The following is a 27361-nucleotide window of genomic DNA, read 5'->3' on the forward strand; positions in this document are numbered from 1 at the left end:
CCTGCCTAGGTTCAAATCTAAGGCTCTCTGCTTCCCAGATACGTTTTTGGGGAAGCAACTTAACCTCTCTTAGTGTCACTTTCTACATCTGTAAAATGAACAGAAAAGCAATTTCCATCCCCATGAATATTAAAAGAGAAATGCAAGTTGAGTTTTTAGCAAATTCTTTTGTTATTATCCTTACATAAAACTTCTTTCTAGGTGAGAGGCTTGTCCAGGCCTCAGGAATGTTGGCGTTCCCTTTCCTTAGAAACTCCATCCTATAAGATGGTGCAGAAATAAACCCAGGAAAACTGGAGACCAAGCTGGCTTCACCCAGACTTACGTGTCAGTTGCTAGAACAGTCCCTGTTGTAAGCAGAAATAGTCACTAAATGAAGGAAAGTACTTACAGCTCCCATCAAGTGTACCCACAAGGTGCCATCTTTTAAAAAAACCCAGCTTCAGAGCCAGAAGTCACCAGTGTTGGCCATCGGACACAGGCCAGAGTTCACGGCAGGACTCTCCGATGGCCAGGTGCCTGGGAGTGCGGAACCAGATATGGAATGGGAGACAAAGAAGCCAACCCCAGATAGGAATCCTTTCGAAAATCCAATGTATGGCCCTGCTCATTGGTGATTCCCAGCTCTGGTTTGTGGCACTTGCCTCAGGCACCATTCACAAGAGGCTTTTAGGCTACTCCTCAGTTTCTTTGCAAAGAGCTTTAATTGAAAACACATTTCTATGCCACAAAAAGCTACCCAGACAGGGCTGCGGCTCCCCAGAGACTAGAAGTCATTTTCCTGAGGCCATTAAGTTGCAGGTAAAATGAATCAGTGTGGATGAGTCACAATGTCTGTCCCTGGGTCATGTAGATGTGTCTTCTGCATCTAGATCTTTGTGATTCTCTCACTTGGGTGTGAAGAACTGGACTAACCAGCAGAATCCCAAAGAGAAATAATGAAAACAATAATCCCAGCACTTTGGGAGGCCCAGGCGGGCAGATCATCTGAGGTCAGGAGTTCAAGACCAGCCTGGTCAACATGGTGAAACCCCATCTCTACTAAAAATTAAAAAATTGGTGGGGTGTGGTGGCACACGCCTGTAGTCCCAGCTACTCAGGAGGCTGAGGCAGGAGAATCGTTTGAAACTGGAAGGAGATTACAGTGAGCCAAGACTGTGCCACTGCACTCCATACACTCTCCAGCCTAGGCGACAGAATGAGACTCCGTCTCAAAAAAAAAAAGAAAAATAATGAAAACAAATAGAAGACCAGCCTTTGGCTTTTATATTAATAATAAACACTATGACATACTAGTCTAGCAACTTTGCATCTTAGCCGTCATACAAATCTGTCCAGATGAACACCAACATCATCACTTGTTAGCTGAAGAAACAAAGACTCAGAGAGATAAAGGAATTACCCAAGGACACACAGCGAGAGTCAGATGTGGGATCCTCCAAGCTCAGATTCACTCCACTGCTCCAAGCTACTTACTTTCTCGAAAATCCTGCATCCAGATGCAAGGCTCTCTGACCCTACATGAATCCATGTCATCAGGAAAACAAATGAACGTTTTTATATCTGAAATGAAAAGCCATCTACTGTAAAAATTGCTTTCCACATGGGCCTAAGACCACCACCAATAGTGGAACAACTGCCCATTCTGAAGGGTTCTGTGCTAAGACTCAGCAGTTGGCAAATGATTCTGTAGTGAGCTGAATGGTGGCCCCCACAAAATACATGCCCATATGCAAATCCTATTAAAACTTGTATTGCTTTATATAGCAAAATATGTGATTAACTTAAAGATCTAAAGAGAAGGGATATTTATCCAGGATTATCTAGGTAGGCCCAAAATACAAAACAGGTATCCTTGTAAGAGAGAGGCAGAGGGAGTCTGGGGACAGACAAGAGGAGAAAGCGATGTGAAGATGGAAGCAGAGATTGGAGTGATGTGGCTTCAGTCCACAGAATGCCAAGGATTACAGGCAGCCACTGGAAGCTGAAACAGACACGAAGAGATGAGCCTCCAGAGCCTTGCAGGAAGCTTGGCCCTACCACCACTTTGATTTCAGACTTCTGGTTTGCCAGGCTGTGCAAGAGCAATTTTCTGTTGTTTTAAACCACCACATTTGTGGTGATTCATTACAGCCGCCACAGGAAACGTACGCCCCACTAATACGCAAACATCTTTGGCGAAGCCCCGTAAGAAGCCGAAAGTGATGTGGCTCGTCGAGTGAGAGTTATCGTTTCCCAGACGTTGTTTCAGAGTCTCTTAGTAACGAAAACCCCGCAGATCCACTCTTAACAGATGAAATTAGAGGATGCTCAGTTTGAAAAGAAACTCTTGAGGTAGCAAGAAATCAGAGAGAGAGAGGAAGCGCTGAAAGGCAAATACTTGGCTGGGCATTTGGGAGACTAGAGCTCGGGCTGCTGAGAACACAGGCCTGGGGGAAAGGAAGTTGTCTTGAGTGAAAGGATCCTCCAAGTATCAACCAGGTGTTGTAAGGCAGGCAACCGTGTGACTCGGTGACCCCTATTTCGATTTTTAGAGAGATCGGCACTCGGCTGGCTGACAGCAGAGGGACTGACCCCCCCCCTGCCCTTTTTTCTGGCCTTTGTAACAAGGGCAGTGAGTTACATCCCAGCATGGCCGAAAGGATTAAGAAGGTCAGCACCACCCTGAAAGTTGTGAGAACACAAAATGTGGAAGCCTCGTGGAAAGTTTCCATTTTGCTGCCTCCCACAATATGGGTGTTGAGCTGGCCAACCTCATTCCTTCTTTCCTTCAAAAAATGTGTATCGAGCACCCCACTGTGTGCCCGGCACTAAACAAGACCCTAGCATACAGCAGGGACATGAAAGTCACAATCCTGTCATCCTAGAGGGCTCTCTAGAGAAATGGTTTTCAACTGGGGGTGATTTTGCCCCCCAGGGGACATCTGGTGACATCTGGAGATGTTTCTGACTGTCACGACTGGTGGGAGGGCAAGGGCTGACAGGTTAATCTAGTGGGTGGAGGCCAGTGGTGTTCACATCCAACAATGCAGAGGTCAGGCCCCCCCAGCTAACAATTATCTGGCCCAAAATGTCATGAGTTCTGAGGTTGAGAAACACGGTGAGGCTGGAGTGACCTAAGCAGACGACAGCCACTTTCACGATGATAGTGAGTGAGTCAAAGGAGACCGGAAGACAGAGGCCTGAAAGACCACACAGGAGGGAGACAGGCAACCCTTGAGGGCTCTGGACCATCTCCCCCAGCAAAGGGATGTCTTCGCCAAGACCTGAAGCATGAGGGGTCGTTTTCCAGGCAGGAAGAGCAAAAACGCTTTTAGGTAAGCTTAACTCTGTAGTACAGCTAGAGAGGAAAGAGAGTGAGCGAGTGTGTGAGGCAGAGAAGGTGGGGGAATCAAGAAAATCCTCTGGGCCGGGCGCGGTGGCTCAAGCCTGTAATCCCAGCACTTTGGGAGGCCGAGACGGGCGGATCACGAGGTCAGGAGATCGAGACCATCCTGGCTAACACGGTGAAACCCCGTCTCTACTAAAAAAATACAAAAAATTAGCCGGGCGAGATGGCGGGCGCCTGTAGTCCCAGCTACTCGGGAGGCTGAGGCGAGAGAATGGCGTAAACCCAGGAGGCGGAGCTTGCAGTGAGCTGAGATCCGGCCACTGCACTCCAGCCTGGGCGACAGAGCGAGACTCCGTCTCAAAAAAAAAAAAAAAAAAAGAAAATCCTCTGAAAGGACTGTTCCCTCATTTCTGTTTTGGAGGGAAGGGCCGTCTGTATCATGTGAGGCGGTAGAACTTCGTGTTATGAGCAGGAGCCCGGAGTCAGATCTGAATTTAAATCTCAGCGCCACCACCTCCTGTGTGGCCTTAGACAAGGCACCTAAAACCCTCAGTTCCTAAATCCATTTTCAGAAAATGAAGCAGAGGGTGGCAGGGGAGAAGAATGTCTACCTTAGGTGGTCGTGTTAGGATTAAATGAGAAAATGCACATAAACGGCTTGGCACACTGCCACGAATAACAGATACTGTTCTTATTTGTGTTTTCAAAGGTCACTCGGCCCAGTGTGCAAAATAAAATGAGGAAGGACAACCAGAAACACTCCTCCCTGGGAATACAAAGCAAAGCAAAAACAAAATGCTGAGATTTTACAGAACAAAAACTTGCTTGAGCAAAGCAGTTTCCGAGGGGCTTTTAAGTCCTTGATGCGACACTGCGCTCACCTTAAGTAACCACAACGGCAACACGAACAGTTCCGTGCCCATTGAAATCATCATCCTTTGAAGGTATAGATGTCCTAGATAAATGGAACAATGTGTCCATCCATCCAGCTAGTCAGCAAGGGAAATGAAATCCAGGGGAAACCTTAGGAAGATCTGTATCGTGGCCCCTGCTCAGTGATGGTGATGAACTTGTGCTCTTACCAGGGTACAGCCAAAACACTTGGATCCCACACACAGCAAGGCGCTTCCACACACCTTTCAGTGCATCACCTTAATCCAATTTTCTAAAAAGCTGCTTACTCAATAATGGCTCATTGCTAGAGAAAGGGCAGTTTGACACCCTTGCATCTCTCCCTGCACGCAACTCTTGGAGGTTAGGATGCTGTCACACCCATGATCCTTCACTGCTAAGGAGGTGGTTTCTTAAGTGCACTCTTGGTGGACTAAGTCTCATTCACCAGAATTAAATTCTTTCTGCTTGATACTGTGAGAGGATGAGTAGGATATGTCAGAGAAACTGGTTTATAGCCCCCCAAAAAGTGACATTTACTCTGTAACTGTGCTTTGCTTTCAGCAATAAACTACTGGGGATGGCACAGTGAACTACTACAGGAGAAGACACACGCCAAGGATCCTGTTTGATACTGACCATCTTCATTGCAAATGACACATTACGCAAACCAGATACACAAGGTGCACCAAACGGGCCGCGAGGATGGAGGGGAGGGGAGCGACCCCTCCCAAGAGTCCAAGACCACATTCTGGTACCTAAGTCATCACCCACACACTAACTGTATGGTCAAGTTCCAACTTGGGAATATGTTTTTCTTGCTTACGGTAGGTCCAGTTTCCCTAGAGATAAAAATCCAAATCACAGAAACAAGTGACCAGCCTTTATCTGCACAGACTAAGTTGCTTTTATTAATCCAGAACGGCATGCTACAGATACTGTACAGCATGAACATTTATTCATTACAAAAATGGCTTCCAAACCATTAAAAATGAACTTGGAATAAGAGCATAAAACGGAACAGTAACATCACAACTGTTAGGAAACATTCAAAGTATTCACAAAAAATGTTATAGTTAGCATTTTAATAAACCAGAGAAAAATCGGAGACAGGTTTACAATCGCTTCATGTCAACTACAATGGCACTGAATGAACAGGTTTCAGCTTTATACAGCAGTCTGCAACATCAACATGCCTAGGTTTTTTTTAGTTTTAAAGTCTGCTGCCTACTCGTATGTAATATGTGTACATAAAAGCGGCAGCTGGTTTTTCGTGTAAGAGTAATCTAATATACAGAATTTTGGCCCTTAAGGGTTTATACCTCTTCATTTAAAATGCTTTCTGGACAATCTGCTACCAAACACATTTTGTTATAGGTGACATTAAAACTACATACAAATCTACCTATGTAACATCACAGCAAAACATGATGAACAAAAATTACAGCATCAAAAAGAGGGAGAAAGCTAAATTCACTGAGAATTTTGGCACGTAAAGTTCTGCACACGGTCAGTCCAGGCCCTAAGGGCGCAGGGTAGGGCATCCCACTGGGAGTTCAAAGGGGAAAAAGATGGTTCCCACTGCTGCTCAGACAGTGTCGCTAAAATTCCCTCACTCATTTTCAAGTCTTGTTTTACATAATGGCTTTTAAAGCAACTTTTGTTAATGCTACTGATCCTTAATGCAACTATTAATGTCCATTTGGTGACAACTGGGTTTCATACAGAAAAAAAAAAAAAAAAAGTTAAAAAGGGAAACAAAAATATATATACACATTTTATATATAAACTTAAAAACCTTGTACAAATGAGTTGTTATATATAAGATGCTTATGCTAAGGGGGAAAAAAACTTTATACAGTTTCAAGAAAAAGGAAAACATATTTAAAAAGGGACGACATACAGGTACGACAAGCAATCTCTAAAGCAATAAATACTACTGGCCCAACAGCATTGTGATTCTATTAAGTGTTGAGTAGCATCCCCTCCCCCCAAAAGAACAACACCATGGAACAAGGTATATTAACACATTTTTACCCTTTGTTTCTGTACATTTAAACAATAACAAGTAACATCACAATAAAAGTTGTTTCACACAGAAAAAAAAAAACAAACAAAAAAGTAATGGCACTGCATTCGTGGTGCCCTTACGGTTTAAAAACCAGATGTAAAATGATTGGTTCGCAAGCTCGTATTTAATACAAATAATACAGAACCAACTCCTTCTGGAGGGCTGCTTCAAAATTGCTTCTTTTTTTTTCTTTTTGTTTTTTAATCAGTCTTTTAAAACTAAGCTATCCGAACTACATAACAGTTATGTATATATATATATATTTTAAACGCTACAAAGACTTTAAACAGCTGTTGATAAAAATTTTGGTAGAATCATGAGGTTCTTCTCTCATCTACATATTTAAAAGGAGAAATTGAAATAAGAATGGGTCAAATATTGACCAATGAACTCGATAAACATCAACTAATGTAGCCACGTGGCACAAAATTAAGAGAGTACAAAACAAAACCTTTCAAGGTGGGGGGGAGGGGGCCAAATAAAGAAAAGTGAAACAAAACCATAAACAAAGCAACTGGGGTTCACGACGCTAAAGCTATTCTAAAGACTTGGTGACGAGCGACAGCGGCTGGGGCTGGGTCCCGGCCAGGGAGCTGTGGGAATGTAAGGAAGAAGTTGACGGCTGTGCAACTGATGAGGAGGGGGCGGCAGGCTGCAAAGCGGTTGGGGGCAGGTCCAGGGCCCCGTTGGGACAGAGGGCGGAGGCCTTGTGGGTGGCCTCGGTGAGCAGGAGGGCGGGCGGCGGAGGCATCATGGACAGGTGGGCCAGGGGGTCGGGCTTCAGGGACAGCGACAGAGGCTGGGTCTGCTCAGTCTGTGACTTGGCGTCTCGGGGAGGGGAGCCTAGCAGGTTGGGGGAGGGGGGAGGCGAATCTAGTAAGCTTCCATCTGAAGAGGGTGGGCTGAGGCAGCTGCCTTCACCTTGTATGTAGCGAACGCACTTTTTTTTTCTCCTAGAAACAGGGGAGAGAGTTATCTGTGAATAGAGGGCACAGATGCCAAGGGAGAGAGTTACCTAATGCTCACACCCAAGCTGAGGTCACCCAAGGGATGTCCCACAGAGGTGGCATGCCCAATGGTCCGAGGACAATGACGGTGGCGCCCCCCGGGGGTGGGTCGCTCACTTCAAGGTGCCCAGATCTAAGCCTGTTCTGGCAAACCATATATTTAAGACTCTGAACTCTCTACCTGCTTCCCCCAACCCCTACTAAACACCCACGGCCCCACCCTGCCCAAATGTACGAGAGCAGCATGGAGGCGGCCACCTGCAGACAGTGGCATCTATTTGCCAGCAAGTGGCTTTGTCCAAATTGACATGAACTGAAAAGCTCTTTTGGCTTAGACAGTCCCTCACTTTCCCATCAAGTTTCCTCGGCCCTTCACCCCCATTCCCACCACTACCACCCCCATCCCCCAGTGGTGTCTGTGTGTGAGTGTGTGTGTGTTTAAAAGAGAAAGACAGAGCTCCTTCCCCAGCCGCCTCGTATCAATATGAAACTCTCAAAATGCTCACTGTTGAGCCCACATAGCTGAAGGCAGCGCTAGCAAGAGGCTTAAAGGTTTTAACACACCACCACCGTGAGGCTGCTGGCGCCCAGAGAGCTTTCGGGCTTGTCTGTTAAGAACCACACCAAATCAAGAGAGGTCAGAATCAGGTGAGAAGGGAGGAAGGGAAACAAAAATAAAACAAAATAAACTTAAAAAAAAAACCAAAAAAAAAAAAAAACCAAAAAACAAACAAACAAAAAAAGAAATCACCAAAAACAGGTAGAAGAGGATAAACAAAGGTGGGGGAGGGGGAAGAATAAGAAAAACAGAAAATGATTCAAAGGAACAAGAATAACTGGTTGTATGGCCTGCAGGTTGTGGATTAAATTAAGATTCAAACTTGATTTTTTTAAAATTTTTTTTTAAGATTTGGGGCTTTCCCCTCCCCCACCCCATAGTGAGAAGGTTGGAAGGAGAGATGGTGAGGATGGGATGGATGGAGGGGCATCTTGCCCTTGTCAATATGCCGAGGCCAGTCAATGGAGGGTGCAGCACAAGCCGGTCACCAAAGTGACAACAAAGAAGAAGTGCCAGGGAATCGCATGGACCTTCCTGGGTTTGGGTTATCGTGCGTGTTTAAACCAGAAAGACTAATTTTGCCCTACACCAAAACCACTCCCCTCTTCACTACTCATTCATGTAAGAAATAGGAATGAGAATTTCAGAGCCTTTCTTGCTTAGCATCAAAGGATGAGGTCAGGGAAAATCAACTCAAGAAATTGAGCATGTGACTTCAAAGCTTCTCCTCCCATTAATCCCAGTCTGATGGGATGGTATTTGGTAAGGAAAGGTGAGCCTGGGGATCAACCCCACTAATGCCATAAAAATAATGCAGATACAGGAAGTGTGCTCATCTAAGGACCCTAGAATATTGTCAGAACCATGGCTGATAACACTCCAACCAGAAACACGTGTGTAAGCGCTGGCCAGCTTTCTGCTGCTGGAAGCAACCAAGATGCTTCCTGCTTGAAGGCAACCACTGTCAGACAATGTCACTGGCCTTGGAAAGGAAAGGTGTGCTGAGTTCCTCCTCTTGGTCTGTGCCCCAGAGCTGTCTGATCCTGCCCCTCTGTGCATGGGGTTTGGACTCAGCAAGATGGCAGGAAGGCAGGGAAGGAGGGGAGGGGATTAAGGGAGCATGCTCAGTCCTCCCTGCCTCCCAGAGGCTGAGATTCATGGGGGCTAGTGGCCTCAGGTGTCTGTCTGTTCCCTCTGGGTCAGAAGGAACTCTAGGGGAGCAAGCACCACCCCCTGTCACCCTCAATTTGGCAAGGTTCCTTTTTCTCCCTGGGAGAGAGTAAATAGACTATGGGTTCTGCTTCCATCCCAGAAACCAAGATAAATAATTAAGCCTCTCAGAGTTTTAAACCACCTTAGCCTGCAGATCAAAACATGCTCAAAAAACTAAGATGTCCATGCATTTTAAAAATGGGAGAAGGAAAGGAGGTGGGGGGGCGGGGGCATAAGCAAAACTGAGAAAGCAACAGAGAAAAACAGAGAGAGGAAAGGAAAGGGAGAAGGAAAGAAGCGGGGAGAACAACCAGGAAGACAAGGGAACAGCACCAAGCAGCATTCCATGCTATATTAGGGCAGAGTGAAAAGATGGGAAAAGCAACTTGGTGGGCTCAAAACAGCATCTTGTTAAAATGTCCACAAATGTCAAATAAAACTAGAAACCTTGTGTGGCAAGCTAGGAGCCCTGATTGGCTAGGAGCGTTCTGGTACTTTCCTCACCCCTCCCACCCTCATGACGTGGAAGTTTCCAGATCACAGGAACGGGAGGGGCATCTGCAACACGGGACATGAAGACTATGGGGACAGAGCGACAGGTCTTCTAAGGTGGCTGAGCACAGGGCAGCTGGCACGCACACACATTTCTGACAAGTCAGAAAATGCCTCAGTTGGCAACTTCTTTTCTTTTTTTTCCTTTTTTTTTTTTTAAGTACATTTTGTCCTTGGGTTTCAGCATCAAGCCAGGGGTGGCCACAGCCACGTTAAAAGGAAAAGTTGAGTAAAAGGGGGAAGGTAACCCATACTCTTAGCACCCCCAACCTAGGCTTCATCTCAATTCAGAGGAGTGGCCTCTTAAAAACCCCTTTCTAGCTTCTTATTTATTCTGGAAGGAAACTAAAGGTTCTTCCTGATCCTGTTTTGGAATAACGTCCCTCAAAGACAGCAGAAATGCATTTGCCCATCATTCCATGGTATGGAAAAGTCACCAACGAAGAAAAACATCTGCCAGGAAAGTCTGAACACTGCTGAGACTGGAAAGAAAACCAGGTGGAGACGGGGACCTGGGGAACTCTGGCACCTAGGACCAGGAGCTCAGCATCTGCAGAAATGCTGCCATACTGACAGCCTCTCCAAGATGCATTTTAGAAAACCATGCTGCTCAAACAGGAAGCAGCTACAAAAGTTTTAGGTTGGCAGATTTTTTTTTTTTTGTATCAATAAAATTCTGGGCTCTGAAGATATACCCAGGCTGTAAGCAAGGTGTAAGCTATGTCCAAATGGGGGACGTACGTTTGGGTCAATGTTAGGAATAACTTCAAGAAACAAAAAGTCTGACTTGCAGCAACTGCTTCCAAAACAAACAAACAAAAGGATTCATAAACCACCACTCACTCCATTAATAAAATAAACATACCAGGTACCTGAACCGGCCTCATTGTGAGGCACACACAATAGTGTCAGTTGTATATTTCTACACATCACAAGAGACCCTCTCTTTTAGTGACCCTTGTGATTAACCAGTCATTTGGCCATGGCAGGGCATCTCAGAACAGGCTTCCACAGCTAGTTATCTTCCCACCTGGTACAAGTAAAATTTTGACAAACTCACTGCTCAACAGAGTCCCTGCCCTCCCTGGCTAGTCCTAATTAAATACCTAACCTCCTCCATCAACTTTGTCACAAAACTCCTTTCTGTTGTGCAGAGAAGACCCCAGGACTGTGTCAAAGGGACATTTGTCAGCTCTGTGAACACTCCCGTCTCACAGAATGCCTGGGAATTCCTCTCCTGCTGGGTGTTCAACTCGCCCCCAAATCCCTCATTCCACGGGTAGAGGACTGTCTGTGTGGCTCCCTCTCAGGGAAGACTCTCAGGCCCTCTCTCCTCTCATGTGCTGGGGTCAACATGAGGCACTTCACCGATCTCTAGTATTGGCATCAGAAAAGGGGGAAGAGACACAGAAGACTCGTGGGCATGCACGTAATGGGATGCACATCTGATCTAACGTCTAAACACGGAGCACATGGCAAAGTCATGAAGGGGAGGGACACGTGACGAGGGAGGCACTACAAACAGGGAAGCGTGTTTGGGGTGTTGAAATACCTACCATCATAATATTCCAAATTCAAAGACTGCTTGTATCAGAACAAAGAAACAACAAATTTAACCAAAGGTGGTCATTAAAGGAAAAGAAACGAGACAGGAGCTAGTCGGTATCCCTCCACCAAGAAGGAAGTATCTACACTTTCCCTGAGAATGCAGGCTGGATGGAGACCTGCAGGTGGAACATGGGTGCTTAATTTGGACACTTCTGGGCTATTGTGATTCATTTTGGAACCAGTGCTATATATATACACATAGTTTGTTAATTCTGCAGGCCTAGGGACACTGCAGTCTGAGACCGCATGACTCACTGCTTGCAGCCCTTTAGCTGGTGCATGCCGTTCAATGCCACGCTTCTTTTTCAGCACTGTAAAACAATGTCAGCTAACCAAGCTCCTCTGTACAGACATGTGGTTTTTTAAACATAAAACAACCAAAAAGGAAAAAGAAAAAGGGAAAGAAGAAGCCTACCCCAGAATCCTTCTCCATGTGTCTCGACTCTAAGTGCACGGGAATGCAATTGCTGCCAAGTGTTAACTCATTCAAACCTTTGGAAATGGTGGCTCTCTGTGCTCAGTACCCAGGCCACCGAGGCATTCATAGGGCCGGGCCAGCTCCAGGATGCTGGCTTTCAAAGCAAAAAGATAAGTGCCCCTCCTTGTTTGTTAAGGCTGTGGTCTCAGTCCTGCCACCAGGGATATTACTGACGAGAGCAGGGGGGAAAGAGAGAAAGAGAAAGTGGGGAGAGGAAACAGCATAAAATTAGGAAGGAAATTTTGAAGAATGAGGATCATTAGTCATTGATGCCAGAGGGGAAGTAGATGGGAATGAGGTCAAAATAAATTATCACGCTAAGGTACCAGAAGGACAGAATGCTTTGATTTTCCCAAAGGCCTCGCAGTGGTAATATACCTGCACGGTTTGCACCATAAAGTCTGTCGGTCAAGCCCGAACAGTGCCCGACACTTCTTTGGAGTATTTGCATCTGTTAGCATAAGGTAAACACAAAAAATACAACACAATGGTGGGTCGTGCTCAGTTGGATGTGAAATCTCAGCTACCGCTTCCTTTTCTTCTCTATCACCTTGGTTCTACTTGATAATCTTCCCTCACCAAGGACATGAAAGGAAAGGACTTCTATGAGTCAAAAGAAAAAAAATAAAATAAAACAATAAAACACACACACACAAAACAACAACCAGAAACCAAAAAACAACAGTGAAAAAAAATAAATAAATAAATAAGAGAGAGAGAAGAGGAGGGGAGAAGGTGATGTCATTTGCTTCTACCTAGGCCAGGATTCCGATCCTGGGCTGTCACAAGGAAGGGACAGGGGTTTGCAGGTAACATTGCCTGGGAGGGGGCGCACTAAGGTTTACTGTTGCTGACCCGAGGAGGCATGAGTGATGCTGTTTTACAGTGGCATTTTGGCTGGCAGCAGCAGGAGAACAAGCACATCCCTCATAGAGCCCATACACTTGGCAGTGTCCCACTCCCCTGTGTCTCCTGAGATCCACACACAGAGCTACAAAGCAACAGGCCAGAGAAGGGGGAGAGGATCGAATAGACCAGCTGCAAACCAGCACAGCGAATCTGGAAAACTATACACACCTGCAAGGGCCGCACCAGTTATTCTGTTGATCAAGGCCAAAGCGCGCTCGGCATTTCTTAGGAGCGCTCAGGTCTGAATGAGTTCAAGAGAGAAGCGAGCAGAGGAGGAGAACGTGGGAGAAAGGAGAGAAAGAGAGAGAGAGAGAGAGAGAGAGAGAGAGAGAGAGAGAGAGAGAGAGAGAGAGAGAGGGAGGGAGGGAGGGGGGGGAAGAGAAAGATACAAATAAGAAAAAAATAAAAATAAAAAAGGGAATAAATCAATGACCTGGTTACTAATTGCAAAATATTGACTTTAGTTTTTTAACTTTCTTTAATTAAAAAAAAAAAAAGGTAAAAATCACATTCTTATTCAACTTTTGAAATTAGCTGTTGCAAATAAAGCTGCAGTATCCCTTCTTTAAGGACTGTCTCTCAGATTTGGTTCGAGCTGACAAAGGGAAGTTAGACACGGAAGAACTCTTTTACATATTTTTCCTCTTTTAGTTCTGCTTTCCCTTTTTTTCTCTCAATTTTTTTTCTTAAAGAAGAAAATAAAGCGAAGGAGGGAATTAAGTTTGTAACATGCTTTTTTCTTCTCAGAATACAATAGTTTAAAAAAAGAAAAAAATTTCAAATAAAAACAGAACAAAATGAAACAAAATAGAAAGAAATAAAGAAAGAAAAGGGTTGTGGTACTGGGATATTGCAGCTTTTGGAATGTTCATCTTTTCTTTTAAAATCTATTTTCATTAATTATTAAGAGAGGAACAGATAAAGGTAAACAGGCTGTGTGAATGAGCTGTTAGGAGTTAGTTAGAAGCTCATAGCGGCATTTAAGCAGGCACAGTCAGTAAAATGCTAGTGGATTTGCAAATTATAAGCAGAAAAGCAAAAGGAAGAAAAAAACTAAAATAAAAAAAGCAAAGGAAAAAATAATCATACTGCGGATGCATGCTTGCGTGAGAAAACTTAGTGGGAGCAATGAAAAAAATGCCATTAGATTAAGGAGGTTTATTACTGAATTCCTTCCATTTTTTTTTTAACCAGTCTCTTTTAAAGAAATACTGCATATTCAATTTGCACAGTTAGTTCAACTCTAAATCACTGTCATCACTGCTTAAACAACTGTTATGGGAAAAATAAATAAATAAACAAAACAAAGGTTAAATTAAATTAAAAAAAAAAAAAAACAGAAGCAACTGAAAAAAAAAAAATCTACCGAAACATACGAAACCGTGTTGATGGTCACTTTAAAGAATGTTCAAATGTCATACGTGTTTAAATGTTAATAAAACTATAATGGCAAGAAAAATTAAAAAACAGTTTATCAACTATTTTAATGACTCAAAATGACATTAGCACCTGTAATCGGAGGAAGTGAAAGGCAAGGATTTAGGAAACATTCGCTGTGTTCTGAAAAAAAAGAACAAATTATACAAAGCCTTCAAAATTTTTGTTTTGTTTGTTTGTAAAAGCCTGGCCTTCTCCAAGGGACCTCTGAGATTGCCTATGCAGTATTTCTAATTTCTTCTAGAGAATGACAAACCTCCTTAATTTAAAATGGGTGTAATTTACCACTGTAAAGGCATGCATCAGAACATTCAGGAACAGCCCAGTTAATATCAAACACTCGCACACACCCCCTCCTACTCCCCTAAGCCCCGCCCCCTCCTCATTCCTTCTCAGGCACATACAAAATAAGCAGACTGTATAAATCCCGGCATAGGCATGCCTACCGCTTGCTCTCCAGTTATAGGCTTTGCAGTTATTTTAAAACACATTCCACTAGAATTACAATGTGCTTTTCATGCAACAATGGATGTTACTAGCTTTAAAAGGGCAGTCATGAAGCAATTAATTAAAATGCATAAACAAAAAGGCTGGCTAAGAAGGGTTCCCCCACAATGTCCTGGCCTTGAATTTCTCCTGCCTCCCCCAGATGGAAACCTAACATAAAAGGGTGGTCCTCAGGCTACGGCTCCTTCCTCTAACCTGATGATTGTCACTTACCATTGGTCTCTCCCGGCTGCTTGTCCCTTTTCCTCTTCTTCTTCTTTCCCTAGATAAACACACAAAACACAGGGAATTATTGCAAGAAACAGACATGAGAAGAGTGTCTGGGCGCTCTTCTCCTGGAAGGAGTAGGCAGGAGGAAGTGACCACACTGCCATTTCCATCCACATCAACTCCCGGTATTTGTCCAACCTCTAACCCCGCTTCAAGCCAAATGCCCTTGCATTGTACCCCAGCTGGAGGGACACACCCTTCTTGGGAGAAGAGAAGGGACTGGCGGGTGGTGAAGGGAAGCTCTCATTTCTCATATACCTATGTCCATTGTCAAACCTGACCCACGGCATTTGATCCATAAAAGGGAAGGGGGGACTGCAAGACGAAGATTCAGAGAGGAGTGCGATGACGACATTGCAAGCAGTCTGAGAGCCCACCTTTGAGGAGCACATGAAGGTGGTCATGGCTGCACCAGCTTCAAGGCCTGCCCTGCCTGACCTGCCCACAGCTCTTACTTACGAATGCCAAAGGGTCCCATTCTGAATCAAGAGAATGAAAGCTTTAGCAGGGGCTTCTCTTAGAGCTGGTTATTAAAGATGTGGGGAAAAAGGGTGAAATAGGACCAGGAATCATATGGGCTCCTTTCACAACTGCTGAGTGGGCTGAGAGCCGTGGCTGATGCCTATAAGCCTGGCACTTTGAGAGGCCAAGGTGGGAGGATCACCTGAGGTCAGGAGTTCAAGACCAGTCTGGCCAATATAGTGAAACCCCCGTCTCTACTAAAAATACAAAAATTAGCCGGGCATGGTGGTGCATGCCTGTAGCCCCAGCTACTCGGGAGGCTGAGGCAGAAGAATGGACTGAACCCGGAAGGCGGAGGTTGCAGTGAGCCAAGATCATGCTACTGCACACCAGCCTGGGTGACAAGAGTGAAACTTTGTTTAAAAACAAACAAACAAGCAAACAAACCAAACAAACAAAAACCTGCTGAGTGGACATCTGTAAGAAAGAAGATGTTCCCTCAATTCTCTTCTAGCTGACATAATGAGGATACGACTCCTCCCGAGAATGAGTGCATGTATTGAGCATATGCCAGGTGCCAGGCATGATTCTAGGTGTGCTACACAGATGGACTCATTTTAATCCTCACAACAATCCTTTTCAACAGGTATTACCGCCATTCCCGTTTCACAGAGGAGAACACTGAGGAGTTAGGTAACTTTGCCAGGGTCACACATCTAGCAAGTGGTGGGGCCAGGAGAGAACTCAGGTGGTCTTGGCTCCAAACCCTCAACCACAAAGCTCTGCTGCCTGCATGTTTAATGCCTAGCCCTCCAAGGAAGCTCTTTTAGTGAGGGGTTTAGGGGATGAACTGCATAGAGTCTTTCATATTCTCCAACCTGATCCTTCTTGGTATCCTGACCGTCTGCTCGAGGTTGCAAATATGGAATGGGACTGGGGGGAATTCAGGAGAGGGTGACTGCCTCATTCCAGATTGAACTAGTTCTCCCTCCCCTCACAGTCCTGCCCAGATGAAGCAGCTGCCTGGCATACATTTCTGTATGTTTCAGAACAGCTAAAAGTTGCCTTCGCCTAAAGCTTCTCACAATATGCTGATGTCAACTCAGAAGAGAAAAAGACAATGACAGGTAGAAAGAAACTTGAGGTCTGGGTGCAGTGGCTCACGCCTGTAATCCCAGCACTTTGGGAGGCCAAGGCGGGCGGATCACAAGGTAAAGATATCGAGACCATCCTGGCCAACATGGTGAAACCCCATCTCTACTAAAAATACAAAAAATTTTCTGGGCCTGGTGGCACATGCCTGTAGTCCCAGCTACTGGGGAGGCTGAGGCAGGAGAATGGCGTGACCCGGGGAGGTGGAGCTTGCAGTGAGCTGAGATTGTGCTACTGCACTCCACCCTGGCGACAGAACAAGACTCTGTCTCAGAAAAAAAAGAAAAGAAAGAAACTAACTCGAGAACACGTTAGGCTCTGTCAGGAGAACCTCAAGCTTGGTGATGCCACCAAGCTTAGGCTCCACCCTAGGGCTGAGGGCCATCTGTTGTAGAAATGGCCTCTCTCTTCTATGAGGTCAGGGGGCCTGTGCCACTTGGGAGCTTTGTTTTGGCCTTCTGTTCAGGGCTTTTATTGACACGTGCTATGTCCCTTCATGTACAATTTCTTTTAAAAGGACTTCACGTGCTTTATCGTGAAGCTGGCATCTCATGGGCCTGCAACAGACCATCTCCATGCCTGCGCCTCTCCCACATGAGGGGCAAAGTGCCCCCTGGCTGTCCTGGAACAGGCAGGTGGGCCTAGTTTCGGTTCATTTAGGAGCCTGAAGTATTCATAAAAACCGGGCACAGAAACGTTTTAACTTCATGGAGTATCAGCATCCCCATAGACAAGGGCTTCTCAGCCATGTGTGAAAAAGCATCTCCATTTCCAGTTCCTTGCAATATACTGTGGAGGCATCTGAAAATTCCTCTACCCACAAGGAAGCTGTCCCTTTAGGATACGGCATAGAGATGGTGACTACTGAAGAAGTTCTCATTCAGACTAGAGACTTCTGGAGGACAGGGACTGTGTTTTCATAGAAAGAAGACGTGAGAAAGTGGATAAACCCTAAGCTTAGTGAAGAGGAAGATGCATCTCCAGGGAGGTGGCCACCCTACTACCCCCTTCAATGTAACAAAAGAAAGAAAGGGCCTAATATAGGGGTGGAAGAAAAGAAACTCAGGTGAGCAAATGGCATGGGACCTCTATCCTTTACCCAGTGTAGAGGGTTAGAAAGGAAACAATGTCAAATAGAACCCCAGGGCTTAGATATTACTGTGGGACTCAAGAGTTTTTTCTCTTCGTCTCTAGAGAATGTGCCAAGTCTGACAACCCAAATGTGACTGTTTTCACTCAATTCTGTTTTCCTAAGGAAGAGACGTAAAGTCTTCCGTTACCAGTTGGCTGAAAAAGCAGGAATGTGAAAGAGGCATGAGGTGAGCTCAGGAAATATTTTCCAGAAGAACCTTTCGGCGTTTACAATGACTAAAGTAATTTATGGAAACTCCCATGTCAAGTTAGTTTATAAAAAAAAAAAAAAAATACTAGTAAGTTGCTACCACATTGAAACCCATAAAAGCCTCAGTGCTGCGGTTCTTAGTCCCAGTGTTCCCTAGTGCATAAAAGGAAGGAGTGAGTGTGTGTGTTCACACCCATGTGTAATGAGTCATTGTAATAGGAATCTAAGTACCTCTTACAAGAGATAAAGTTCCTAGAGCCCTAAATCCAGATCTCTAAACCTCAAATCGTCTCAGGAGTTCCCTTATTATACCAAACCATCTTCCAAATTTAAAACTGAGCTAAAGCCATTTTGAGTGCCTCACAGCCCTTCTGAAACCCAGAAAGTATGTCACAAAAAGCCTCGAGCAATACTTTCTCTAAACAACTCTGAGGCAAGTCAAACACGGTATTCTTTTGAAGCTATCATGGTCTGCCTTGTACCTTTGTAGAGATTTCACCCTGCACAACTCCAGGGGGCACCATTCACATAGACCCCAGTGTAAATGACATACTCTAGAGTTGTGCAGTGCACGCCCTGCACAGCTGTACATGAAGGCCCTACTATGACCCAAAATGTCCATTGGGGATATGATCTCTACAGAGAAGCTGAATTCCGCTCTGTGGTATCATTCTAGATTACTCAAAGAATTGGGTCTGTAGCAGGTAGAAGCTCAAGATGAACTCTAAGAACTTCTGACCCGAAACCAGGAGAGCAGCTTTCCTGAAATGATATGGTTGTGTACGTGGAGGCTATGGAGCCTGCCTGCTGCTGGAAATCTCCACCTCAGGGTCAGGTGGGGGTGAACAGCAAGCCTGTGGGAGAGCATTCACTTTCTCATCCTCTTCCTTTCAGCTCCAGAAGAAAGGCTTCCCCACTGCACACATGCTGGGGACAAACAGAAAGGTCCCAAGCAGTGGAGACCCCGTGCAAGCCCGTCTGTCAGCGACAAGGGCTCTCTCACTAGAACACACGCGCCATCCAAGAGGTGCCAGCACTCCTTCCTGATTCAACTCCCAGGAGGAGCACAGTCTAGCGCTGAAAGCTAGGGGGGCAGGGCCTTGAGAAAGATGGCCAGGGGCACCTCCCTTCTCCCTCGTCTGCACTGCAAGCACGGGTTTAAAAGTATGAGAAGAAAAAGGAAGGAGGCCTGAAATCACTCATCAGAGCAGGCAGAAGCAGCTCCTCCTCAGGATCACACAGGCCCGCAGATGTTTGCGATTTCCTGGCGGATGCTAAGTTCTGAGGGAGTAAAGATGTCCGACTTAACTCTGAATCCCTGTAATAACTTGTGCACAGTAAGTGCACACTCAGTTCAGTATTAATTTAATGACCTCAACCCCCAAACGTAGAGCTGCTTCACCACGGATGATGCCAGTGGGAGAGTCAAAATAACTGGAAAAGTAACCATCCACGGTTCCAAGACATTGACAGGAAGGGGATGAGAGGCCTGTGCCGGCCTTAAGACAAGTTTTGGTTTTCCCCTAAGAGTGGATGTTGAAATCCCTTCATGGAACCAAATGTCATGAAATAAAGTATCAGGCAAAACAAGAGGCATTTCATCCCTCGAGAGAGGAAAGCAGAGTTACTGGGCAAAATGTGGGATAACCAGCAATGGTGAGAAGTGACAGAAGTCTCTGGAAGACAGTGTGCTCATGGGAGGAGAGGAATCGTGGGGTCACAACCACTGCAATTAGTAAAAACAATCACACCATGGTGTTTCCTACAACCCAAGAGAGGACTAGGCAGATCCTGTAGCCAACACAGAGCCCAGGATCACACACACCACATAGCACACCTTTCCCTGCCCCTGCTGGGCCCAGAGTCAGTCCATGCATCCTGCCAAAGGCTGACTTCCTCTGGCTGCTTTCAGGGATATTCCCATCATGCTCTTCTCAGGATGAAATAGGCTTCTAACTTCTACTGCACCATGGCACAAAGCAATAGTTTCGTTTTTCCTTCTTAAGTGTAAAGGGCCTGCTGAAAGACCTGGGAGGAATTAAATTCTGTTCCTCCACACCTACCCACTGGTCTTCCTTAGGCCATACCACTGATCACTGCTGAGGAGCCTGAGGAACCTAATTCAGAACATAAGGTCCTCCGGGTGTATCCTAGAGCCTTGCCTCCTCTAGGAAGTAGACAAGCACCAAATCAACCTCATTGGTCCTGAGCTGGAACAAAGGGACTGCAGCCTCCTCTCTCCACCCCGAAGAATGACTGCGAGCTGATCGAACCATCCATACTGGAAGCCCCTCCCTGCAGGTTAGTGATCCAGGAAGATGCTACTGGTCCCCAAAGTGGGCAGACTGGACGCTCCTGAGGCCCACCCCAGTCAAGTGGCAGGTCCTGTTTTCTTTGTCCATATAGACGCACAACACAGCTCTACAGACTCTTATCCTAAGGAAAATGATCCACCTACATAGTTATCCCGCGCGGACCAGCCGGGGTACAGCTGCATGTGAAGCTGTCGCTCCTTCCGGGCCAGCTCATAGTATTTCGCTTGCTCTTCTCTGGACAGTGCGTGCCACTGGAGGGGATGTGGGGTGCAGACGAGAAAGACATGAACAAACAGAAAAGCATGAAAGAACATCACACACTAAGCCAAGGTCAGGGAATAAATGCTGCTGTTTTTTTGGTTGAGTCCATCCAGAAATGGTATAATCTGTACATACTGTTTGCTGGGTCCTGGCACTAACAGGAATATTTAGACAAAACTTGATTTGTTATCTATGTCATTCTGTCATTGACTCACTCTCGCGGGTGGGGGAAGAGTATGGCTGTGACTGTTCTGAATGCTATCTGAGTGCAGAATAACCAGTCCTGACTCCATGAAGGTCATTCGAGGACTCAGAATGTGGCTGAAGGGCAAGAATTCTCCACAGAAATGGGGACAGAGACATTCTGCCACCTGACCTGCTGCACTCTGGTCCCTCACCACCCGCCCCCCACTTCTCCCTGAGAAGGGCGTCACCTACCCTCCGCCCAAGGATCTGGTTGATGGCCGCGCTTTCTTTCAACGTGCACTCAGCTACGACCTTTGCTCTCATTTCCTTCATATACAACATGAATGCATTAAGAGGTTTCTTTATGTGGGGCTTCTTCTTTTCTTCTTCCTTTTTGGAGTCCTGATGCTTTCTGGAGATAGACAAAACAGACACAACCCAATAAACAAGGTAGTGGTCCAACTTCCTCCATGGCAGAGAGCGTATCTCCTTGTCTCCTAACCCCCAAGTCTTGCAGTTTTGGATTAAAAACCACGTTTTTAGTCTTCTGTACCCCGGAAAATGGAATGAAAATAGCTTGGGGAGGGGTTGGGGGAAGGGAGGGATTTTGCAATCACTTCCTCAAGTTTCACAAATACACAGTTTTCCCAAGCCAGAGGAAAGCACATGGTTGCTGTCTTCACCTCGGCAGGGTTTTCTCCTGCTTGCAGAACAAAGCTCCAAATGTTCAAGTACAGGGTTAGGGGGCAGGGAAGTGGTTGCAATCCCAGTGTATCCAAGTACACACACAAAAAACAGTTCTGCTCTAACCTGCGGTGGTGCAGTGAGATTCTACCACTGTGCACTCTCTCTATCTTTGTAAGGGAGTGCAGAGCCCACACAGGCTGGGTATTGGCTGGAGTCAAACTAAACGAGGCCAACCTTAGGGAGAAGGCCACAACCCAGTAGCTGCAACAGGCTTGCAGAACACTGCGGCAACGAAGAAGTGAGAAAAACAGTAACACTTACGAGCTATGGAGTGAGCCGACGTCACTCTGGGAAGATTCCTGTTTGACTGTTGGTGTGACTATGGCCGGATGCGGAATGCCCGTCGTGTGTAGCGTATGATGTGGTGGGACCATATGGGGAGGGAACCTAGAAGACAGAAAGCTGTGTAAATCGTCAGAATCAAAATGAATGAATGAGGAGGGATGTGTACACACAATTAAAAAGAAAAAAAAAAAAAAGCACGTAACACTCACATGAAAGCAACGCAAGGCATATGAAACCTGTCAGCATTAATTAGCGATAAATTAAACATAATGATTCTCATAATGTCATTAAAGCCAATCTCCCCCTTCATTATTGCTACTGACACAAGACATTATGATTTTTAACATATTTAGCAAAAGACAAATTTAACTGACGTACTTGGGCAGAAAAGTGGGCTTGGACTACCTGCCAGAAATCGCACGTCCACTTATTTTTTGAGGCATTATTAGTGGTATCTAAGAAGACAATTTCCTAAGTCCTAATCAGCTCTAAAATGAAAGGTGAAATCTTTTGTTGTATATTGACAGCTAAATAAAATATTAACGTGGTTGAAATATACATACATTTTTGACAATGCTGTGCAAGCCTCATTAGGCCTCATCCTGTTGATGAAGTGCAATACAATTTTTATTTTTCTTTTGTGCTATGTCCCATCATTTGACAGGAATGGGAGAGAGTGAGGCAGGAAGACAGGGAAAATTCAAATAGTTCCTATTTGGTTCATATCATAAGTCATGGACATTTTAAATAAGTTTGTATCCCTTTATGGAAAGATGCAAAAAAAAAAAAAAGGAAAGGAAAGAACAGGTGCGCACACACACACAATAAAGCTTTGATTCTGATTTGTATGCCCTTTCTCCTCTAAAATTTAGGATTCCTATATCACTTTACTTCATATGTTGTCTGTGCATCATTAAGAAGTCTCCTGAATGATTATCAAAATTATAAATGAAAGATAGAGTTTATTTTCTCTCCTCTCATGCTGCTCATTTTTTGGACAGTTCTCTAAGACACATTTTAGGGCCTGAATTGGCATTTCCCAACCAAGTACATTAGCCAGGACAGAGAGAGCTAATTTCAACCTATTCTTGGCCCATCTGCAAACTGACAACTGGATCAAACACCTTTCTCATTTTCTCTTTTGCATTGTATCACCATGATTTGTACTGGGTTGGAAGACTCACCCCTCTTCTTCAAGCAACATATCCTACTATAGAAAAAAGTAGTGAGGGAGAGGGCAGAATCCCAAAAGAAAACAAAATGGCAGCCTCCTGCCCCAACCTGGCAAGGTGATTCAAGTGAGCAGATGGGAAGCTGTTCAGATGAAGATCATGGCAACTGTTGCTTTCTTAGTAAGTCCAAACCAAAACAGTCCAACGTACTACCCAAGGAATAATAACCTGCTTTTCACAAAGCCAATTCTGGTGGGAACTAGAGGGCCTGCCTAATGAGGATCTATCACGACAGTTCTCTCAAAAGGATTCCGTATTTATTTACAAAGTTTCTTCCAGAAGTGGGCTAGAGAGAGTTTCTATTCAGCCAAAATAAGGTAACAAACGGTAATTTGAAAAATAATAAAATGATTAAAGTACTAACTGAATCTACACAGATCAACAGAGGAAGGAAAGTTAATGAACAATGCTGATTCTTGAAGAAGGCCCAAGCCACAGTAGACATTTCACTCAAAAATCCCACCCTGATGTGGCCTCTCCTGCCACTGCCTTTACAAATTTAAGCCAGTGGTGACGACTGCATGACATGACTTTAAAAAGAACAACCATACAAGTCCTTTGAATGTATCAAAAAAGGAAAGAGAGAAGGAAAATGTAAGGAAACAAACAAGCTAACAACCTTCATCCCCTTCCCCTCAAAATAATGTGAAAAACAAAAAAAGCAGAGCCCTTGGGAGACACTTGGGCTCCAAGTGACACCCTGTTCCTTCCCACTGCTTGAAGGCCTCAGAGGAAACAGAAGCTAAGAACATGTGTTCTTGGAAACCCTTGGGTGAAGTGGTGGGTGGCAGCTTTTACTGTGAATTTTAAAGGCCTGACATTCCTCAAATACATATGTTCCCTTCGTGCAGAATGAGAATATGTGTACAGACGTGTGAGGGAGAGGGAGGGGGAGAGAGAACAAGGCTGCGTGTGTGAGTGTGTATGTGTACGTGTGTGTACATACACCAAATACCATGGGAAGATGCCACAATCTGAGTACATTTTGGGGTGCAAACTTCCAATGCAGCCATGAAGAAGACACATTTCCAAGTTCCCATACCTACACGTATATTCCCGTATCTGAAAAATGTTCAGCACAGAAAGAGACCGTGTGTGAACATGGATGTGGGCTGTATACATATACCTTCGCTTAAGAAATTCCTTTCTGCAGACAACTATTTCATGAAATGCAATAAACACCCTAAAAATTCTAAGCAGCTCATTATATACCCCCGTCTGCTTTCATGGCTCCAAGCCAGAATATAATGATGAACCTTAACTTGTTAAGAACAACTAATTTTTGTTTCTGGCTGTCTCAGGGGCTTCTCTCTTACTCACTCTCACTTTACTTCACTGTTGACACGTTTCTGTTAACCGGATGTCATCTGCCGGCCTTGATTTTATGCACAAGCAGTAGGATGCATTTTCCTGTGCAACAATCCTGCTTTGAGTTGCATTAGGTTTGTCATTATTCTCTCATTTTCCCCCTTGCACTTGTAACATTTCATCTCTTCCTGCCTTATTTTTTGTGAGCCACGGTGCACCCACATTATGGTTTATACATGATCTCGCTCCCTTTGAAGCCGGCAGATTTCAGAGCCGGCTCTCGTCAGGAGAAGAGCCTTGCACCAATTTAGCGGGCTGAGGGCCCGGAGCTCCAACATCTCAATCTAAAGGGGGTCACAGGGTGGCACAAGTGAGTGTCAGCAAGAGCTGTTTAATTGCCAATCTAGGCTTCTCCATGGTGTTTAAAGTATAATGACCCATCACTTAATTCTGAGAAGTCCTGGCCCCACTGCCGAATAGAATGAATATCAAAGGATGTTCTGGAACAGGGCAAGCTGCCTACATTTGCTATAACTGCCATAAGTATAATAGACCTATACTTCTGTCGCCCCATTACCACAATAATGTATTTAATTTGCTGTATACGCTTTTTAACTAGCTATCTTTCATTTGGTCTACCTGGGGAATCGGCCGCCTCTCCCCGCACCTTGAGGCCCTAACCTTTCTTCCTGACGTTCCCTTCCTTTCCTCCACCCCCTGCCCACCTATAAATCATCGACTAACCTCCTAATGATAATTCAATCGATCAGCTTAACCCCAATCCCTATCCTACAATTACTTTACCACTTTTAACCTCCGGAATGCACCAAATAAACAAACATGAAAAAGAACCAGGTGCAATATACAAATGCTGGCAAGGTGGGAAGAGGAGCTGTGGACTATAAGCTGCTACACTAACAGAACTACATGTAGCCGTGGTCCCTGGGTGCTCTCCACCTGGGAGACCCCCTATTCATTCCCATGCTTTGCGAAGCTGTGATGACACTATTTACTAAGCGTATACTTCCTCTTCTCTCCAGGCCAGAGAACACACGAGCGTTTTCCTGCCTAACTAATACTGGCATGGATTTTGAAATTTTGACGATATATCGCAGGTAGAAAATTGATCTTTTCAACTGCGATATCCATGGCATAGTTACCGATGCTAGATATCCCACAGTTTGTTTTTCTTAATGAATGTAACTCTCTGTCGCTGCCAAAATTACTGTTTTGTAAGTAGGAAAAGCAGCATCTTGACCTGTCTTTCCAGGCCCTTCTCTGGTCTTGGCTTGACATGTTGGCCGCAGGGATTGGGGAAAGAAGCTGGGGACAGCATCCCTGCCATGTAACGCATGCTAATTTCATTATGTGCCATCATCAGAATGGGTTGGTGATTTCAGACCATCAGCAAAGTCTAAACCTCCACCGATTTAATTACCTTGACTGAAAATCAGATGAACAGAAAATAAAACTATCATTAGAAACAATTAGCGACTACTTAAACATACTGCTGCCAACCAGTTTGTAAATAAACTAGCAGTCACTGAAAAATTAGCCAGAATTAATCAGAGGGAGGAAAAGAAGAACATGGGGATAGGAGTGTATCTTGTAAATATATTTCTATGCTGAAATATAAATATATATGAATGTACAGCACATACACACATGATTTTTTTTTTAACTTTCAAAGACTTAGAGCTGCACAGGCCACTATGATACGCACCAACCACGTGTGGCTACTGAATATTTGAAATGTGGCCAGTCTAAACTGAGAAGTGCTGTGTGTATAAGATACACATCAGATTGTGTACCAAAGCTCAGTACAAAAAAGAACATAACCTCTTATTAATAGTTGTTGTCCAGGGATAGCATGTTAAAATGATAATATTTTGGCTATATTGCATTGAATAAAAACATGTCATTAAAAATAATTTTATCTTTTTAAAAAAAAAAACAAAAAAAAAAACCTTTTTTAAAAACACGGCTACTACGAAATTTAAAATTCCCTCTGTGGTTCACACTGTACTTCTATTGGACAGTGCTACCTTCGAGGGGAGGAGGCGGATGCTTTCTTGTTGACTTGGAATCAGAGTCTGAGCTTTGAAAACACCAATAATCTTTATTCGAACTCTTCTTGGTATAATAATAAAACTACCTTCGCCGCTACCTTTCTTGCTGAGGACAGGACAACAGAGAAATGGCATTTTTAAAAGCTTCGGTCCTGTTTCCCCCTTGCCTTCTTAATTCTTTAAAATACATTGTTCAACTGAGCGACTCAAAAATTTTACCCAGAAAGACATCACTTACCTTGGAATTTCAGGGCAATTTTTCAGGATTTTCTGGGAGTACAGTCTAATGTCACATTGGCTTTACACTAATAGAACTACATGTAGCCGTGGTCCCTGGGTGGCCTGGTGGCCATCTAGAGAACTTCCTGGGAAGTCACCCATGGCCTTGGATGAAGGCCCTGGTTCTTGGAACTCACCTGGACATGGAAGCATTGACAGTCAGAGCTGTGGGGTAGGGGTGTCTGAATCCTCCTGTTGTGATTGGGTACACTGGTTGACCTTGCCTACAAAGAAGGGGTACAAAGTAAGAGACTTGAAACAAGGGTGGGGGTGGGGACAAGAAAAAGAAGAAAAGGGAAAAGTTCTCTCTGCACAGTAAGCTTTATTCTCATTTGATCAGAACAAAAATCTTGGGGATTGTACAGGAAGGATCAAAGGGAAGAAACACAGAACAATTTGAATGCCATAAATCTGATAGGAATGGCTAATTAAATTTTATAACCTCTGCTTATGTCAATAGAGACCCTCTCCCCAAGCTGAAACTAGGTGTTTTGTTGTAATAATTAAAGGCGAAGTCTCGCTTGCTTTAATGGAGCCATCACACTAATTGAGGGCTACACATCCAAAGGAAAACAATAATGAATGTAAATTTATACCAAAATAAAGTACAGTGAATCAAAGGACTTCAGTTGCGCTTTGGGCCTCTTTCGGTATTTAGATCTCGGTGAGAAAACATTAAATTAACAGAGCTTAATTTGTAGCCTTTTGTCAAATTAACAAGTGTTGACAAGAGTTACCGGGGGGAGAGTCCCCAAGAAGAATTGTGGGTAACCAATAGACAATCACATCTCATTACAATAATTAAAAAATACAGCAACATGCAAAATAGCATCCTCATGAAAGACACACAACTTTTTCTGACAGAGGGTTGTCTGAGTTGGCTATTCCTTT

The 27361-nt window shown here is 44.6% G+C and overlaps 1 protein-coding gene across 44 annotated transcripts in view; it reads right to left on the bottom strand.

Moving 5' to 3' along the window:
- Positions 1-5105: 5105 nt before the first annotated feature.
- The window catches only part of TCF7L2 (transcription factor 7 like 2), a 221255-nt gene continuing 198999 nt past the window's right edge, over positions 5106-27361 (bottom strand). For 7 of the 44 annotated variants that reach the window (XM_033182344.1, XM_033182355.1, XM_033182339.1 and 4 more), the window contains 8 exons: positions 26608-26694; positions 21559-21699; positions 20803-20962; positions 20247-20354; positions 14776-14824; positions 14128-14178; positions 12787-12859; positions 5106-7246 (listed from right to left, as the gene is read on the bottom strand). In XM_033182344.1, the coding sequence (XP_033038235.1) occupies positions 6829-7246; positions 12787-12859; positions 14128-14178; positions 14776-14824; positions 20247-20354; positions 20803-20962; positions 21559-21699; positions 26608-26694 (1087 nt within the window). In that variant the 3' untranslated portion in view covers positions 5106-6828. Of the gene's footprint in view, positions 7247-11179; positions 11205-12087; positions 12161-12782; positions 12860-14127; positions 14179-14771; positions 14825-20246; positions 20355-20802; positions 20963-21558; positions 21700-26607; positions 26695-27361 lie in introns of all 44 variants that reach the window. The other 37 variants (XM_033182376.1, XM_033182432.1, XM_033182366.1 and 34 more) reach the window with 20 other exon arrangements.

The sequence above is a fragment of the Trachypithecus francoisi genome, unplaced genomic scaffold (genome assembly GCF_009764315.1).
Source record: "Trachypithecus francoisi isolate TF-2019V2 unplaced genomic scaffold, Tfra_2.0 Contig01579, whole genome shotgun sequence".
Lineage (NCBI taxonomy): Eukaryota > Metazoa > Chordata > Mammalia > Primates > Cercopithecidae > Trachypithecus > Trachypithecus francoisi.